The 19515-nt window shown below is 41.3% G+C and overlaps 1 protein-coding gene across 1 annotated transcript in view; it reads right to left on the bottom strand.

Moving 5' to 3' along the window:
* The window catches only part of EXOC2 (exocyst complex component 2), a 158856-nt gene that overhangs the window by 130456 nt on the left and 8885 nt on the right, over positions 1–19515 (bottom strand). Inside the window, exons 2-3 of the mRNA XM_075270745.1 lie at positions 10224–10400; positions 3806–3932 (exon numbers count right to left, since the gene is read on the bottom strand). Coding sequence (XP_075126846.1) covers positions 3806–3932; positions 10224–10400 — 304 coding nt within the window. The remainder of the gene's footprint in view (positions 1–3805; positions 3933–10223; positions 10401–19515) is intronic.

The following is a 19515-nucleotide window of genomic DNA, read 5'->3' as shown; positions in this document are numbered from 1 at the left end:
GGAAATATTATAAGAGCAACATTTCTTTCCCCTGAATGTAAAAATAGATACAGGTAGAAGAATAACACGTCAACATCAAAATAACCTAGAAACTGCTAATTACTGTACACTATATAAACTAGTAGTCACCTGGAACCTGCAGAACAACTACACCACTCTAGTGACAATCTATAACGTACATGAGGACTTCAAGGGGAACGCCACTTTTCTTGTAAATACACATATTACAATGCAATTACATAGTTTGTAAATAACTTGCTTAAATGATTTCATTCTCATTTTTCCTCTCCTTTTTATCCAAAGTGAAAGCAAAGTTTAGCTGGTTACTCCTTTGGGACCATCTGATTATCTGCTACTTGGAATCTGACAGTCACATGACACAATAGTCTACAATACATGACATAATGCAATTTACAACTAGCACAAGGCAAGTACATATGATAAATGTATTAAAAATACTAAAAATAACTAATATTTAATAAGGATACTCAGAATTTATAAATAATGAAGAAAATGTGGAATGGTAGCTATACTGTAATAGCTTTCTATACGTTCCAGACTTCTTGTTAAACACATCCTGGCAGACATATATAAAAATCAAACGTTTATGCCTTTAATAATCCTGTCCTGTGGATAAGTATCCGATCGCTAGGGAGCCTGATAGCTGGGTTCCCCAGTGACCAGGAGGATGGGGGACTGATAGTGTGAATGGAGTGTCAGTGCATGTCTGGTGCTCCATTAAATGGAACATTGGTCATGCAAGCACAGAGGCACTCTATTCACTAGGAGGATTTACGGGGATTTCAGTTCCCCATCCTCTTGAGCACTAGAGAACCCTATAATCGGGCCGCCAGAAATTGGACACTTATCCCCTATCCACAGAACAAGGGATAAGCATCTATAACGGCACAACCCCTTTAAGCATCCTTTCATTCAATCATATGTAAGAATATCATAGCAACAAACTATTTGGGAATATCCAAATATTTTAACACTAAAATCCTCATACAAAATGTTTACGAATCACAAATAAAGTGAATTTACAAATTTCACCTACAAGGCGACACTCCAATATTTTTTTTTCCTTCATTCCATATATAAATAATTGAGCGAGGTTTACCTTATTTAATTACTTCTTTATATCTAAAAATTCACAAAATCCTTCTATTCATTTCAGTCATGTTATTTCATTCTGATCTGTAGAGAAATACAATCCTTTCTGATCTCTAAATGTGTCAATCGCACTTTCTAAATGCATGTATGATTCTGCACAGACTCTGCACAGACTGGACACAAACTCCTATCACAGTTAGGGCTCGTTCACATCTGCGCCCGGTCTCCGTTCTGCAGGTTTCCGTTTCCTGCACAAAACTGAGCAGGAGACGGAAATGAATGAATGGGTTTGAAAGATGTCCGGCTGTGAGCGCCGGTGAGCGTCTATGCTCTCCGCCGCAAAACCGTTTTTTTAAATTGGACACAGAGTCGGACATGCAATACTCTGTGTCCGATTTTTAAAAAATTGTTTCGCGGCGGAGAGCATAAAACGCTCAATGGTGCTCACGGCCGAACCCGGTCTGACAGGTTTCCGTCTTCTGGATGCAGAAGACGGAAACCACAGAACGGACTCCGGGTGCTAGTGTGAACCTAGCGTTATAACTGATGATTAGAGCACTCCAGTCACACAGTTATAATGAAAAAGCCTCCATGACTGTATAGTTATGGTTTTGTTTCATGAGAATATAGATAGAAGGATAATTAGAGATAGTTCTGTCTCTAGCTGCTCATGTGATGCTGTGCTGAGGAATTTTGGGACACGTATAAAGTGAAAACTAAAAACTAAGGCTCAGTTCACATCTGCATTCGGGGATTCCATTCCCTTCTCGACATGAGAAATAGAAACGAAGTGGAAACCACACGGACCCCATTATAATCTATGGGGTCCACAGGTTTCTTAAGTTAACCACTTTTTTTATATGGATTAGGTTTCCGTTCAGGGGGTCCTCAAGCTGATCCCCCGATCACAAACCCATGCACAGATATGAATCAAGCCTAAGATGATTTCTGATCAGAGAAAACAGAATGCTGCACTGAAAAAAATGAGTGCAATATACATAGAAGAAATCCAGCGTGTCACTGTCGCAGTGTTAAAGAGTCAAAGAGTCAAGTGGGAGTGAAAAAAATTAAAGGTCCTCTTTAACCCCCAGTTGTCAATTTTTTTTCATTTTCAGAAGGAATAAAAGAGGAACACCATAACACACGCGTTATAAAGAAATATGCCATAGAACCGTTGCTTCATAAGAAATGCTGAAATTTACTAAAACTGACATGTCAGAAGAGAGTTTCATAAGACCTTTAAAGGGGCTCTATCACTAGGAAAAGGCATTTTTAACTAATCACACCTTTGCATAGCCCTTAGAAAGTCTATTCCACACCTACCTTCAGTATGTAGATTGCCTCAGTGGTTTCTGAATAAGTCCGTTTTTATTCATATGCTAATTAGACTGTTGCATGATACATCGTGCACACCTCTCCTGTTGTTTCCTATGGGAGGCTGCTGCTGCTGATGACTCAGCTTCCTGTTTGCTTCACACACATAGAAGATAATAGGAGAGAGGAGGCTGCTGGGAACATCCTGAGCTGGCTGGAAGCTCATTAGCATATGAATAAAACCAGACTTATTCAGAAACCACTGAGGCAATTTACATACTAAAGGTAAGTATGGAATAGACTTTCTAAAGCCTATGCAAGTATGTGATTAGTTAAAAATGACTTTTCCCAGTGATAGAGCCCCTTTAAATGCTGGTCAATTTCACTTATTTTGTAGAATGTAGGAAACAAAAAACTTAACCTGCAACTAGTAACACCCTCATATTAAAAACAAGTGTGTTTGTAGCAGAGGTGTAGGGAAAGTGGTACCTTGACGTCAGCCTCTTGTCAAGCCTAAGCATGTACAGTAACTTGTGTCATCGCTCTGTACACTTTCTTAAGAGATACGATCAGGAGGACACAAAGAGCAGTGGCAAACAGCCAGGACACTACATGCTAGATTTCAACAAGTGATTCATTTCTTAAACATATGACACATCCAGCTGAAGATACAAAAGACCAAGTGGATATAGATTACTAGCCCTTAACACCCACAAAGGCTCTTCTTGCAATTTGGAAGATTACATTATACAAGTGCTTCACTCATTTCATAAGCTGGTTCTATTACTAATATGATACAGGATAAAACTGACAGGTCAATGCCAAATCCCTGTGCTAGTGAAATTTCTCGGAGTAATATATCAGCTCCCTACACAGGCAGCAATACCATATGCACCAATAAACAATTATGGGCTGGAATTGATGCCTGTTTTACCTGTGGATTTCTGCAGGTACAATCTGTAGCTGGTTTCAGTACTGGGCAAGCAGCACATCTCATCCACATACAGTGACATGAGCAAGCTGTAAGTTATCAGATCCACATCATGCTCATTCTGTTGTAGATTGGTTGCAGATTTATACCAGTTTTTAATGAAACAGAGATGAAATGTTCTGCACAATCCACAGAACTTTTCCACCTACAAATGTTTATAGCATATCTATATTTTATTTATCTATTATTTTTATCTAAATGTTCCTTTAGACTATAACAGTAAATCCCAAGATAAAGCATAGGTCACACAAGAGTTCTGCAGAGTAGCAATGTATAATGCTGGCGTCTTATTACATGGCGGCTACCTCTGCACCCTCTATAGGTATGCCGCTGAACACACAAATTCTAAGAGTAAATATGATGACGGCTATTTCCTACATTTCTTACCTTTCTATATCAATACCCAGAGGATTAGCAGGTCTTTGAGATAGAGGAGATATCCCTTTATTTCGGTCTGTCCTCATGTCATAATAATTCAGTTCTTCCACCCATACTGCTGACTGATCCAAAATACCTACAAAAAAAAAAAAAAAAGTGAAAAAACAGCAAAGGCACAATTTCTATACCACACAAACATTTAGAAAAGGCTATCCTGCTCTGACATTTTATTGTTTAAGACTTTGGGTACCCCTGCCAGAAGCCTAATCATGGTGGCTTATATTGGGTATATGTGGGAACAGAACGACAAGTTTGAACAATGTTGCACGAAGAAGCTGAATGCAGGAGAGAAACGCATGCTGACTGATGCCCATACCATCTATTATTTACACTGGGTGCACCCCCTGGTTTGTTGCTGCCCATAATCACACTTTTGTTTTGCTACAAGTAATTGTACACACATGTTCATATACATTATATATGCAATGCTGTAAATTACGATAAATACAATATAAACTTTTTTTTTCCTCTTCCCAGATATCATCAATGAGGTCTGCAGGGCATATGAAGCGGTTAACTCCTGCTCACTTCTGTGGGGTCCTAACAAAGATACACTGACCCTTTGCTGCAGGGAGATAAATATTTAGATTACCTCTGCAGGATACTCTTTCTGCTGCGTAAGGATCTGCTAGAAAAAGTACTTTCTTGTTACAACCAAAGGACATTGTCCTGGTACTTTGTAAGCGTGCAGTCACACAGCAGTGAATGTTGGGAGAATTTCACAGATGTCTATGCATACAGTAGAATACATTTTTTATGGGCTCCCATGTTAAATGCGCGCATATGGGTACAGGTATGCCAAATGGATTTCCGGTGCACACAAAAAAAAAAGGGTACTTTTATATACTTAGATGGCCCAGTGTTAAAAGGTACCTGAGCTTTCAATGGAACGTGCAGCAATGGAATGGGCAGCAATGCAGCAATGGAATGGGAAGCACGGTGGCTCAGTGGTTAGCACTGCAGCCTTGCAGCGCTGGAGTCCTGGGTTCAAATCCTACCAAGGACAACATCTGCAAGGAGTTTGTATGTTCTCCCCGTGTTTGCCGTGGGTTTCCTCCGGGTACTCCGGTTTCCTCCCACACTTCAAAGACATACTGATAGGGAATGTAGATTGTGAGCCCTATATGGGACAGTAACTGTCAATGTCTGTAAAGCGCTGCGGAATATGATGGCGCTATAAAAATAAGCATAATAATAACGTAAAAACCATGCAGAGTCTTCCTGGACACATCGCGCTGATCATTAAAAAGTCTTCCTTTATTGTTTTTTTTCTGGGGATAATCCCCCATTTTGATTGCAGAAAATAGGGGCTGGTACATAGTGTGGCCCTCAAGCAGTACTGAGCAACACTTCCCATGAAACTCAGGTCTGGTTCACATCCTCATTCGGGTCATTCTGTTTCCTTCCCCGCATAAGTAATGTGCAAGCAGGACTTTTCTTTCCACATTTTTCATTAGGAACAGAGTGGAAACTACATGGACCCCATTATAGTTAATATTTTAAGGTAACCGCTTTTTTACGTGGATTAGGTTTCCATTCGGAGGGGTTCCCAAGTGGACTCCCCAAACAGAAACCCATGCGCAGATGTGAACCAAGCCTCACAAGTATACAGAACACTTGTCTATGTATTACATATTATCATGCTTGTTATGGCACTATTTGGACAGGTTTTATATATGCAATGTATATACTATATAACGTGGTTCTACACAAGTATATAATCTTTGTAATCACTATTATATTATAGATATAGGACTTTAGGGACATATTGACACATTATCTAGCAAGCAGGCATATTCAGATATTCACTGTTATAGACCCCAAAACATTTCCCTACCCTAACAGTTCCTTTCTTTGTTTTAGGGTAAGTTCACACGTCTTTTTCCGCTGTGTGACTTTTCCATGTGGTTGGCCGCAACGGGACGCCAATACACCCCTCTCCAATAGGCCTAATCAGGAGTGAGTCTCGAGCTGCGGACGCCACGGCTGACTCAGGCGCAGAATCCGCTGGAAGATAGGACATGTCAATTCTTTTTCCCGCTAGCTGAAAAAAATCGCTAGTGGGAAAAACAAAGCGAGGGACTCCCAATGAAATGAATGGGAGACGTTTTTGCAACTGGGATACCTAACTGTGCAGGCTTCATGCAGCAGTCAGCAACAAGATATCTCCCAGCAGCCTGGGTTATCCACTTTTTTCGTGGGCCCATACCACCATGTCCTCCCGCAATAAGCCAACCCATACCCTCCTGGGGCCACCACGTTTTATACATGCACCTGATTTAATAAAAAGTTGCCATGCAGTCAGCTTGAGCCCATCTGTTCTCCACTCTACACCAGCAGGTCACCATTATCCCAGCTTCAGAGCAATTCCAGGGTTTTTACTCCAACCTTCACACTGGTCCCATGAAGGATGGCTCCCTTCGACTCATTCTGGGACTGAAAGGGCTCAACCAGTTCATCTGTGTCAGCAGGTTCCTCATGGAGTCTGGTCAGTGGTGGAATCCCTGGAGACCAGTGAATTCCTGTCATCCATCAACATTTGCGACGCCTACATCCAAATTCCCATCGCACTGTGCCATCAGCACTTTTTTGATTTTGCATGATTTTCAGTTTGTCTTGCATTCGGGCATTCAGGTACTTACCAAGATGATGGCATCTCTCATGGCTATCCTCTGCTCCAGAGGAGATGCAGTCATTCCATACTTGAACGATCTCCTGGTGAGAGCTCCCTCGAAGATGGACAACCTTGGACCACCAAAAATCATGTCTCATTTCTTCTTAGTGCACAGAATTTCTGGACATAATCCTCGCTATGCACTAGTGTAAGCTTACACGTGCGAACAAGCAGCCAGACTGAGATCTGAGGACGGGGTATGCTATTCATAAGCAATTTAAACCCCAAAACGTGTTATCTCCAATAAAGCCTTTTATACTTCGTATTATGGTGCACCCAGTGTGTTTGTGAGGACAGAGAGTCCCGTTTTTTGGGTTTTTTTTGAACTCTCAGTAGTTCCTATCATCTCCTGTATGAGATTTTAGCAACACTGGCAGGATGTACAGATCTATGAAAAAGTTTGGGCACCCCTATTAATCTTAATCATTTTTAGTTCTAAATATTTTGGTGTTTGCAACAGCCATTTCAGTTTGATATATTTAATAACTGATGGACACAGTAATATTTCAGGATTGAAATGAGGTTTATTGTACTAACAGAAAATGCGCAATATGCATTAAACCAAAATTTGACCGGTGCAAAAATATGGGCACCTCAACAGAAAAGTGACATTAATATTTAGTACATCCTCCTTTTGCAAAGATAACAGCCTCTAGTTGCTTCCTGTAGCTTTTAATCAGTTCCTGGATCCTGGATGAAGGTATTTTGGACTATTTCTTTCTACAAAACAATTCAAGTTCAGTTAAGTTTGATGGTCGCCGAACATGGACAGCCCGCTCTCAAATGATCTGAAAACAAAGATTGTTCAACATAGTTGTTCAGGGGAAGGATACAAAACGTTGTCTCAGAGATTTAACCTGTCAGTTTCCACTGTGAGGAACATAGTAAGGAAATGGAAGACCACAGGGACAGTTCTTGTTAAGCCCAGAAGTGGCAGGCCAAGAAAAATATCAGAAAGGCAGAGAAGAAGAATGGTGAGAACAGTCAAGGACAATCCACAGACCACCTCCAAAGAGCTGCAGCATCATCTTGCTGCAGATGGTGTCACTGTGCATCGGTCAACTATACAGCGCACTTTGCACAAATAGAAGCTGTATGGGAGAGTGATGAGAAAGAAGCCGTTTCTGCACGTACGCCACAAATAGAGTTGCCTGAGGTATGAAAAAGCACATTTGGACAAGGCAGCTTCATTTTGGAAACAAAAATTGAGTTGTTTGGTTATAAAAAAAAGGCGTTATGCATGGCGTCCAAAAAGAAACAGCATTCCAAGAAAAACACATGCTATCCACTGTAAAATTTGGTGGAGGTTCCATCATGCTTTGGGGCTGTGTGGCCAATGCCGACACCGGGAATCTTGTTAAAGTTGAGAGTCGCATGGATTCCACTCAGTATCAGCAGATTCTTGAGAATAATGTTCAAGAATCAGTGACGAAGTTGAAGTTACGCCGGGGATGGATATTTCAGCAAGACAATGATCCAAAACAACGCTCCAAATCCTCAGGCATTCATGCAGAGGAACAATTACAATGTTCTGGAATGGCCATCCCAGTCCCCAGACCTGAATATCATTGAACATCTGTGGGATGATTTGAAGCGGGCTGTCCATGCTCGGCGACCATCTAACTTAACTGAACTTGAATTGTTTGTCCAAAATACCTTTATCCAGGATCCAGGAACTGATTAAAAGCTACAGGAAGTGATTAGAGGCTGTTATCTTTGCAAAAGGAGGATCTACTAAATATTAATGTCACTTTTCTGTTGAGGTGCCCATACTTTTGCACCGGTCAAATTTTGGTTTAATGCATATTGCACATTTTCTGTTAGTACAATAAACCTCATTTCAATCCTGAAATATTACTGTGTCCATCAGTTATTAGATATATCAAACTGAAATGGCTGTTGCAAATACCAAAATATTTAGAACTAAAAATGATTAAGATTAATAGGGGTGCCCAAACTTTTTCATAGGACTGTATATGATGGATACCAAACCCCTTATACCAAATCCTAGACCCTATGAATGCTCCCTAAAGTTAAAACCATCCTTCCACTGATTTCAATGGAGCCTGATGCTGGTTTTAGCTCTAGCAGAAAAATAAGTGTCATTCTCGATCTTCAGGCAGATCCCATCTGAAGTGAATGGGAGGTGGAAAATACTGCATGTCAGGATTCCCGAAGCTGAATTTTCAGCAAGAAGAAAGTTTTTCGCAGTGTAAACAATCACTAAGGGTCAATGGGAGGCATAAACTGACTGAAGATCAAGCATGATGCTTATGTTTTTAGCCTGGAGGAAAAATCTGCATCTGACTCCCATTGAAAAAAATGGAGGCTGGTTTCAGGTGGAATTTGGAGCTCATTTTGAGGCGAAATCCATAAAAAAGAAAGCAGCACACTGTCGGCTTTCCAGCAGTATATAGAACGGTCTGTGCCCCAAACCATGAAAGGTCCTCTTTGAGTTGACACTTTTGCTGAGTCGTACAGATGAAGCTGGTATGGCATTACACAATTCCTGGTCAACCCCTTTATGAATCATGTCCCATAGTGCACACAGTATAATGTCCGACAGTGGCCTCCATTTAGTATAATGTCCCAGAGCAGCCCTCCACATAGCATAATATTCCATAATGGCCCCTTAACCCAGTATAATATCTCATATAACAATTAAAAGAGCTGTACTCCATGTGATAGGGTCTCTTTGGATCGTCTCAGAGAGCAGTGTGAGAGGGGTATGCACAGGAAATCTGTGAGTCTCCATGAGAAGAGCCAATCGGAATCAATGGGGGAGAACTCTCAAGTGAGCACATTCAGTTAAACAATTAGACTTTACACATAATGGAAATAATAATACTGCCCCTAACTGCTCCATCCCCCATTGCTTGAGTAACATTTTCCACTTTGTCTGCAGTTAGAGGACATTAACTAGCGTGGAAAATGAAGCCCTTGCAGGAGACACACCCATAGAGCCCTTTTTGGCTAATTTGCATAAGAATAAAACACTGATTTTCATGAAAATGGAGCTACAATGTACAATAAAAAAGAAATCTTTGGAAAGTGCATAAGCCACCCTACAAGGTACTGTCATTAGTTCAATAGCAATTTTCATTATGCAAGTGAAGTTCACAATCTAAATTTCCTATCAGAATGGCTTTGAAGTGTAGGAGGACCCATGCAAACCAGGGCTATGGAGTCAGAACCAATTTTAGGTGCAGTCGGAATCAGGAAAAAAAAAAAAAGACGCCAGGTTCAAAATAAAATAATGAATTATTTTTAACTATGTTATCCAAATTTTAATACTATATAATAAATTGATACATAGTTTTTTGTAATAGGAATTCACTCCGTTTACTGCTTCTGACTGATCATGGCTGTCAGCCTATTATGAAGAAGTAGGAGTCAGGCTATGGAAGAATAGAGGAGTTGGAGTAGGAGTTCGTAGTTTGGCCTACTGACTCCACAGCCCTGATGCAAATACATAGAAAGTCATCATTTACAAGAACAATAGTTTGTCCTTGTCAACTTAGCAAATGGACAAGTGACAAATGGACAATAATCAGCGATAGAAAAATTGTTTGTTTTTCCCATTCCTTCATTTGATGGTCTCCCAAACCTAAAGTTTAGTTTAATAATAATGTCCTTGGACACATGTAATTCATAGTTCCCCCTTCCTATGTAAATAGTGTATTTTGACATTACCTATTTTGTCAGGCTTGACCAATTTGAAAAATACTGTTGAAGTTCCCTTTCCTCCAGATTTTGTAGTAACAATGATGTCGCCTTTATCATTCTTGTCTTGACCAACCCGACACACTATTTTGCTGGCAGATATCCACTCTGCAGTCAGCAGACAATTGTGGCCACAGATAGTCAAGCCTGTAAAACAAAGAAATGGAAAGGTATTATATTGTATTATTTATCGGAGTATTATTTTACCATCACAGAACTGAATGTACTTTAAAAAAAAATTATCTTAAGTTATTCTAAAAATCCCTAAAATATATAAGAAAAGTCATAAACTTTACACATTTCCATTAGGGGTCTGCAACCTGTAACTTCAAACTCTTGAAATACAGAAATAAAAAGAAAACAAAAAAGACGGTTAATCTTATAAAACAGTGAATATTGAAGATGAGTAAATAACCTCTCACAGTGTGCAAGAGATGGCCAACAAGGAACGTGAGAAAGATGTGATACACACAATGCATTTGAGACACAATGTCATACTTTGTCTTCACACTGATGGATTTCTTTCTAATGATGTGATAATTCCACCAGGGATTTACAGTTTTCTAGCTATTGTGAGACTACGTCGCAGACCAAAGACATAGGCATATATAGTAAATCTATTATGAGCTATACATATAAGGGGGTTGTCCAGGATATACAATTTTCAGCAAAGAGGCCTAGGAAGGTGAAAAAGATAAAAAAAAAAAAACCCACCATACTCACCTGTCTCCAATGTTCTGGTAGATAGGTAGGTATGCAGAAGAGAAGAGGCAGAGAGAGCGCTGGTCCAAAATAAAATCCTTTATATCTTTGGATAAACACACAATGCATTTCGGGACTTAATCCCTTTCTCAAGTGTGTATGGGATTTAGTCTGGAAACGCGTCGTGTGTTTACCCAAAGAACTAAAAGGATTTTATTTTGGACCAGCGCTCTCCCTACCTCTTCTCTTCTGCATATCTACTGATCCTGACGTGGAAAGAAGTTTTCTGCGTTCTTCAGGCCAGCAGCCACTTACTGGGGTCCACATCCTCTAAAGCAGGGGTCTCAAACTCACGGCCCATGGGCCAACTGCGGCCCTCGGCACAATAGTTTGTGGCCCCCGGCGGACATCCCGACATCTGCCACAATTGTACGGCGCTTGCTGGGTGTGTAAATATGGCAACCGCCCGGGAGCCGGGCGGCCACCAGAGCCGCCGGGTGTCTACTGCTTTAAGCCATTTGCTGGTGATCGCCATTTTGCCGGTGATCGCCGGCGCCTGAATTCAGTGCACTGTCAGCTTTCCAGCGGTATATGGAACTGCCTGTGCCCAAATCGGTGAAAGGTCCTCTTTAAGTATATAATTGCACATGTGGAAATGTGTCATGTGTTAATTCATAGTTTTGATGCCTTCAGTGTGAATCTACAATTTTCATACAATTTTCATGACTACAATAGTCATGAAAATACAGAAAACTCTTTGAATGAGAAGGTGTGTCCAAACTTTTGGTCTGTACTGTATTTGTTTACAAATAATGTAAAATTCAAACAGTGTTCACAACATAATGCTATATAGGGTTCTCATAACAGTGAAAGGTAAAAAAACAAATTATACCACCATGCATTGCTACACATAGTAGTAGGAAAAATATCTTTGTACCATGTTAGCCAGTGGATATGAAATATAAAAAATTGAGTGTCTTCAGTAGTTGATACCTTTTTTAATGTTCATGGAACATGCCAGAACACTTTTGCAATCAAGATCATAAAATCATCAATGACATGAAAATTTTGGCTTTAAGGGGAAACTTCAAATCCAAAAACGACAAAAAAGTGTATGAATATAAGATGATGACTTTGTTTGACACCCTCCAGGGGAGCTTGAATCTTTCACATGGGTTTATGGCCTTCTACAGGAACAAGCCATCACATCACTAATCAAAGCAGCCATAAAAGGCCACTCATTGAACTGATAAGGGGCTTGGGAACTGATCATTTGTTTACTTGTGTGTACCAATTACCATCTACTCTCCCACCTAACATTCTATTCCTATGCGTCTCTTTTTGCATAAATATGCTTGCCTTCAGAAATTGTTTTTAAATTATGCCTGAAGAAGAGGCCTTGCAATCTGTCATAATTTTAGTTAGCCATTAAAAAAGGTATCAACTACTGAAGACTCTCAATTTTTTATACACATAGTAAGTGTTTTGAATCACTTATTTTAATCGGGGGTAGTAAACAGTCGTTGATTGTTTAGGGTAGTAAGTAGTTAAAGGCATAGTCTCATCCGAAATAACTTCCTTCAGCACTCCTGGCACTGTCCCACAAACAGCTAATGTTACCAAGGAAAGCCATGGCCAACCAGACATCTACCCTGTAGTGGTCACTGTGGGGATGATGCAGCATTACATGGTGGCCATTCAGATGATGTTATATGTGCCTATGTTATATATGAATAGTTTATGCCTGCCAGAGCAGGAGCTGCTTTATGACATTGACATGCTCTTATACGTCATATGGACAGTGGTTGTCCTGAGGAAACAAAACCCTTTAATGGATACACCCCTGTTCTTTTACTCCGTTGAAGGGGCAATTAGGTAGCCCCAGGATTACTACTGATCTCACAGGCGTTTTGCAGAATTTATTAATAATGGTTTATTAAAATTAAAATATACATATATATATATATATATATATATATATATATATATATATATACTAGCTGGTACCCGCGACTTCGTCTGCGGTGATTGTTGAAGTGTGTAAATGTAATCACAGGCAAGGTTGTAGTAGTGTGTAAAAGGTGTGGGATATGAAATCTAAGTTGATATGTTGTTTTTGTATTAAGTTATAGAATACATGAGACTTTTTACATGTGAAATATTTTTTATTTCAGCTGCTATACGGTGTTGGTATAAACTGTACATAGTGACTTTGGGACAGAGGTATTTCAGGTTAATATACTTCGATATACGACATTGTATGATTTGTTATTTTCCGCCAGTACATGTAAGTTTTGGGCACAGGATACTCTTGAGCAAGCCACATAAAGTTGTCCATGTGAGAAGCACAGTGTGGCCAAATGTATTCCTGCTACTTTCAGCGTTTGTCCTTGCGATTTATTAATAGTCATTGTAAAAGCCAACTTAAGGGGAAATTGTAGTCGTTTGAACTGGAAGGGGAAATTATTTGGTATAATTGGAATGCGTGGGATTAACACACTGTCACCTTTAGCTGCTCCTGTAAGAACTGTGGCTTGAATGATATTTGTTCCTAGTTGTGTGACACGTAGCCTCGTGCCATTACACAATCGGGGTGCATCGAGATTTCGCATGAGTAGAACAGGGACACCAATTTTTAGTTCCAGTTTATGTGAAGGGACGCCGGGTAATTCTAAGGTGTTGAGGAATTCCACAGGGTAACTTGTAGTCTCTTCAGAGGTTAAAACTGTGTCTATTGATTTATATATTGTAGATTCACCCAGTAACTGTTGTAATATCTTGCGGTTAATGTTATTGACTAAGTCATTTTTTGCCGCTAGCAGTGCTCTTTCGCATAACCATTCTGCGTTGCTGATATTTGTTTGCAACGATGGGAAAACATGTGTAATGAGTTCTTCTTCAGTGGTGACAGGATTGCAAAAATGGTGAGTGAATTGAATTTGGCCATCTATGTCAGTTTGTAGTCGTCCATCTCCGATTTCTAGCAACTTTGAGGCAAAGGCACCTGATTGTAAATCATTGTATAGGTGGACACGCATGTTACATGTTAGGTGTAATTTTTGCACTTGTGCCCATAGGGGTGAGGCTTTAATACATGCATTCATCTCATCTGCTGGTGTACCTCTTTCGATGACGGGCAGGGTTTGTCTGAAATCACCAGCAAGTAAGACGACCACACCTCCCATAATTTTTTTGTTGTTGCGAATATCTTGGAGAGTGCGGTTTAATGCTTCTACAGCATGCTTATGTGACATGGTGCACTCGTCCCAGACAATGAGTTTACACTGTTGCAAAAGAGTGGCACGGCTGCTATTTTTGGTGATGTTGCATGTAGGAGCTTCGTCACTGCAAAGATTTAGTGGTAATTTAAAAGTTGCATGTGCTGTTCGACCACCATTTAGCAAGGTAGCAGCAATACCTGAAGAGGCTACAGCTAGGGCTATGTTGTGGTCTTTGCGAAGGGAGGCGAGTAGTAGGTTGAGTAGAAATGTCTTTCCAGTTCCTCCTGGAGCATCAAGAAAGAAGAGTCCGCCATTGCTATTATGTACGCAGTGGAGGATTGAATTATAGACGTGATGTTGCTCGGGTAGTAAACGTGGCGCCATTTCATTCACTAAAGTGTGCAAGGCTTCTGTATCGTAATCAAGTTCTTTCAGCACTTCGCTTGTTAATTCGCCAGTTCTTTGTGGTGTTGGCAAACCAAATTCTGTGATGTTTTTCCCTGATAAGTCCATGATTTTGTCCTGCAGCAATTTTAGAGCTTCATTAATGATAATGTCTTCATGCGTGCATTGTAATCTATGTCTGATATCCTCGGAAAGTGCATCTTTGTATTTATTCCAGAGTTCTAGAGGGTTGGAGAGTCCGCAAGCGCATAGTAAAATAGCAAAGAGCTCTCTGAGTTTTGAGGCAGAGCGACAGAGGATGGCTTCCTCCATAGTTTTGTCCCAGTGATTGTCATTTTCTAATAGGCCACGTGCTTGACATGCTTCTGTGAAGGTGGCGCACTGTCGGCCATCAATGGTTTTTAGGGAGTCAAAGTTGGTGGGACCTCGCACTTCATTGAGTAACATTCGTAAGCAGTAGCATTCAAAGTTAGTTACGTGTATGGTATACATACGGCCTAGTGTGTCGCCACATTTAATACCTGTCCAGCCTTGTATAGCCGTGCCTTGGAGACGGCGCTTCCATTGTTTGTTTCCTGTATTCCAGGTGTAGTATTTGGGAACTTCAGCGTATAACAGGGTTTTTGCAAATGGGTCTTTTTGGCAAAGTGTGAAAAATGCAGTTAATGTTGTGGTAGGAGGTATGGCAATTTTGTCTCTGAAATTGCGCTCAGTGAAGTAGATGCGTGCACCATTGGGCAGGTGGACCGCTAAATGGGTGACAGCGGGGTGTCTTTCGTGTAGTGGTAATCCAAAGATGCGCCATACTGCCTCGTTGCTGCTGACGTAGCGTGCTGCCCTGAATGTCTGTATTTCATCTCTGGGGTTTATATTGGGATTGTTTGCGTGTGTCATATTGAACACTGCCTGATCGGTCCCCTTGTTGATGTACTTGCAGATATATTTTATTGCTTGTACTGAATTGCAAAATTCAACATTAATATGGGCGTTGAAGATTTTAGTGAGAAGGGGAGAATAGGGCACAACCCACTTGTTATCTACTGTGACATTTTGTGTGGTGCCACGAATTGTTAGTGTAGTTGTGTGTCCTCCATCATCAGGTGCTCTGCGGCGGTACAGCGGATATCCATTTTCATTTGTTTGTGTGTCTTTCAGTAAGGGGCGGGGGTATTTTTTTGTACACTTTCTATCTTTCATACACGGAGATGACATATTTAGTGCACCACATGGGCCATGGATCATATTTTTCACAACAGTGTCGTATAGTTGTCGGTCAATGTTAGCATTGGGTATTTCGGCACTAATGATGTCGTCAATTTGGTTGGGCCGTAATTTTTTCTTTAGCCACAGTAAAAGATGAACATGGGGCAAGCCTCGTTTCTGCCATTCAATGGAGTACATGAAGCACTGTGTTTCTCCAAATATTTGTCCTTTTGTTTAGAAGAGCTACTAACTTCTGTACTTTAATTTTAAAGACTCTGGCAATGAGGTCGTGTCTATCGGTGGCTTGTTGGCCAGGCATAAGTTCGCGTGTAATTTCAGGCCAGGTGGAATTGCATGTGAAAGTGATGAATAGATCTGGGCGGCCATAGTTGCGAACGTATGTGAAAGCATCCTGTGTGTACTCGTGAAGGTATCGTGGGCTGTTGACCACAGAGGAGGGTAGGATAACTATTTGTCCCACATCACTGGCAGCTATTTGGGCGTCTGTTTTGATGGCATCTTGCAAATGAATGTAGTTTTCTGCGCGTAATTTAGTTTGATTCAAAGCAATGTATCTTAAGCGTTCACTTTCCATTTTCACATACATGTCAACTAAAAACTGGTGCAGAAGCTGTCTGCAGCGCAGGAGTAGATTAAAGTTATTGTTGCAAATCATGAGATGGTAGGAGTAGAAGTCTTTGCAGGATACTGTTTTACTTAGGATAGGAGATTTAGTGTGTGGATTTGTTTGAGGTATTTGAAAATTATATCCTTCTTGGCCTTTCCAAAAAATCAGGGGGTATTGTAGAGCGTCATAGAAGCGATGGGTGTCAGCTATGCGGCAGAGCTGGCCATGTCGTGTATGCAAGACGATGTCTCATGTGCTGGTGTGTTCTGATATAGCTACCACAGCTGCTACTTCATTGGAAGTGGGAGCATTGTAGCGGCGCTGGTGCTGGCCGTGTGGTACACGGTCAGGGTGGATGACGACTTTGAAGGTTTCATTAGGCATGTGATCCAGAGCGGTTTTGAATTCTTTGACTAAAATATTGTGGTGGTTTAGAATGGTTTGTATTTTGTGAACTATTTCTGTTTTAACTCCTTGCACAATAGAGGTACGCCGATGTGTTTGTGCTGCGTCATCGCCTATAAAATAAATTTGTAAAAATTCTGGTTGTGCATTGGAGGGTGGAAGGAGTGAGCCAATCCTATGATACACTTGGCCTTGGACAGTAAATGTTGGACAGAAGCCTGGCATTGAAAGAACTGTATCAGCTCCAAAGGATGTCATGTGGAAGCAGGCATTGTACTTTCGTATATTTTGGAGGAAATGTCTGGATTCTTCTGTGTCTCCTGTAAATAATTGGTTCAAGGGTTCGGCCGGTTCTTCTAAAAGCGGGAGAACGACTTTCCCCCCTGAACAACACATGCCAGGCGCTTCTTCTTTCCATTTCTGTGCTTTGCAAAATTTACAGGTTGTGTTCATGTGGGCGATTGTTATGAGTTTGTGTGCGCTGTAGTTTAGAGTGGGATCGTACTCCAGTGCAGCGTGATAGAAAACGCTCCAAGTGTTTTGAGTAAACTTTGTGCGGCGTTGTGCAACTTTTTCCGCCACAGCGCGTCGGCGTATTTCTGCTTGTTCCATAGTCTCAGTAGCTCGTTGTGATGCCATATAAATAGCGGTTTGTTGTCGTTGATAATCAGCTTCCTCCGGTGTTCGCCTAGCACGTAACTTGGCTTGACGTTCAAGTTGTTGTTGTCGGCGTGTTTTGCAGCATGCGGTGGTTTCATAAAATCTTTGTGAGGCCATGTAGTGAGCGTTTGCTTGTCGTCGAGAAGTTGTCTGTTGTGGTGTTGCAGAAGCGCGCAAGGTAGCTTGACGTTGTTTTTGGTGTTGTAGGCGTACTTGTGACTGAAGGGGTGTTTCAGTAGCTCGCTTGTATGACATATAGCGAGTGTTGATTTGTCTGCATGTAGTTGCCTGCTGGACTGTTTGAGTAGCTCTTAATTGTGCCTTGCGCCTAAGTTGTTGTTTGCGTCGGGTGTCTGACTGCTGCGGCATTTCAGCAGCTCTGCGTAAAGTCATGGAATGTCGGTTTTTGTGTTGTCGGGCACATGTTTGCTGTTGTGTTTCGGCTGCGCGTAAATGTGCTTGGCGTTGAAGTTGTTTTTTGCGGCGTGCTTGTGCTTGTTCGGGCATTTCAGCTGCTCGTTTGGATGTTAGGTAATGTGCATGTTGTTGTTTGCGATGCAGCGTTTGCTGTTTAGTTTCAGCAGCTCTGAGGCGTCTTTGGCGTTGGACTTGCTGTGCGCGGCGGGTGGTAGTTGTTGGTTGCATCTCTGTAGCACGTTGAGATGCTCGAGAATGAATCTGCGCTTGTGGTCGTCTATTTTGTTGGTCCGGCGTTTGTGTGGCTCTTCTGGTGGCTTGGCGCTGAGCTTGTGCAATTTTGATTGTTCTGGCATTTTTGCAGCTCGCTGGGACGCCATATAATGAGCATGTTGTCGGCTATCCGCTTGCTCTGGTGTTTCAGCTTGGCGAAGAGCGGCCTGACGCGTAGCTTGCTGGAGTCTTCTTATTTCCGCTTGAGCTGTATTTTCCTGTTTGCGAGCTACTTTTGTAGCTCTTTGTTTTTTGTTGATTGCTGAAAGATTGCTTTTGCGTTTTTTGGCCATTTAGGTAATGGAGCAACTGAGAAGGTGTGGTAATGTGTTTGTCCCAAGTGAGTGGCTGGTTAGACAGTGTGAGTGTGTCTTGTTTCACTTGTGTGTAGCCAATATCCTGTGGGTGAATATAATAGTTATTTAGCTGAGATAAGAGGTAGATAGTTGGAGATAGAGGATGTAGTGATATGTGCAGGGTGTATGTTTGTGTTTGCGAGGGTAGTGCGTGATGAATGGGCAACGTTGGTATAGTAGTGGCAGTGGGTGCAGATGAGTTTGGTGTAACATGGGTGTGTTGCACAGTATTGATGAACTTTTAAATGTGCTAAGGGCATTGCAGACGGAGTAAAGGAGCATGTATTTAGGTGAAATAGACGTCTGAAAAGACCCGTGTAAAAAGAGTTGTATTGAGTTGAAGGACGTTTTTTGTAGAGGTGTTTAAAAACACAGGGCCAAATGTATGTGAAAATAGACATGAAAAAATACATTAGAAAATACACGTCTGAAATGTGATGGAAGTGAATGGGAGTGTTATTTGTCGAGGTGTGTTTTGACACGTGTATTTTGGGCCAAAGTAGACGTGGCAATACCGGGTGTGAAGGGGCGGTTACAATATGTTTTTGTGTTCATCTTTGTATTTTCTTTGGTGTTGTATGTATCCGACCACGTAGGGGTCTAGAAATCCGTGGGGTTTGAGCAGCAAATGCATGTGACAATGCTAATGAATGTACATGCTTTGCCGAAGAATGGTAATGAGTAGAGATGAGCGAAGACTGTTTTGATCAGCCGATCCGAACAGCACGCTCCTATAGAAATGAATGCAAGCACCTGTGAGGCGGGCTGAGAAGCATCATAGGTGCTTACATTCATTTGTATGGGAGCATGCTGTTTGGATGGGCTGATGCGAACAGTGTGCGCGCATCGGTAGTAATTATTTATGTAGGCTGTATCCCGCAGGTTGCAAAACAATGGGGTTGAAGAAGAGCAGGGGGTGTTGTGCCTAATGCAATGCATTGGAATAGTAAAGTATTGCAATGCATTTTGTAATTGTGTCAGTACGTGGAGGT

Source organism: Leptodactylus fuscus, chromosome 4 (assembly GCF_031893055.1).
Source record: "Leptodactylus fuscus isolate aLepFus1 chromosome 4, aLepFus1.hap2, whole genome shotgun sequence".
NCBI lineage: Eukaryota > Metazoa > Chordata > Amphibia > Anura > Leptodactylidae > Leptodactylus > Leptodactylus fuscus.
Note: the sequence above shows the minus strand (reverse complement) of the source record. Positions and strands in the feature narration are given on the sequence as shown.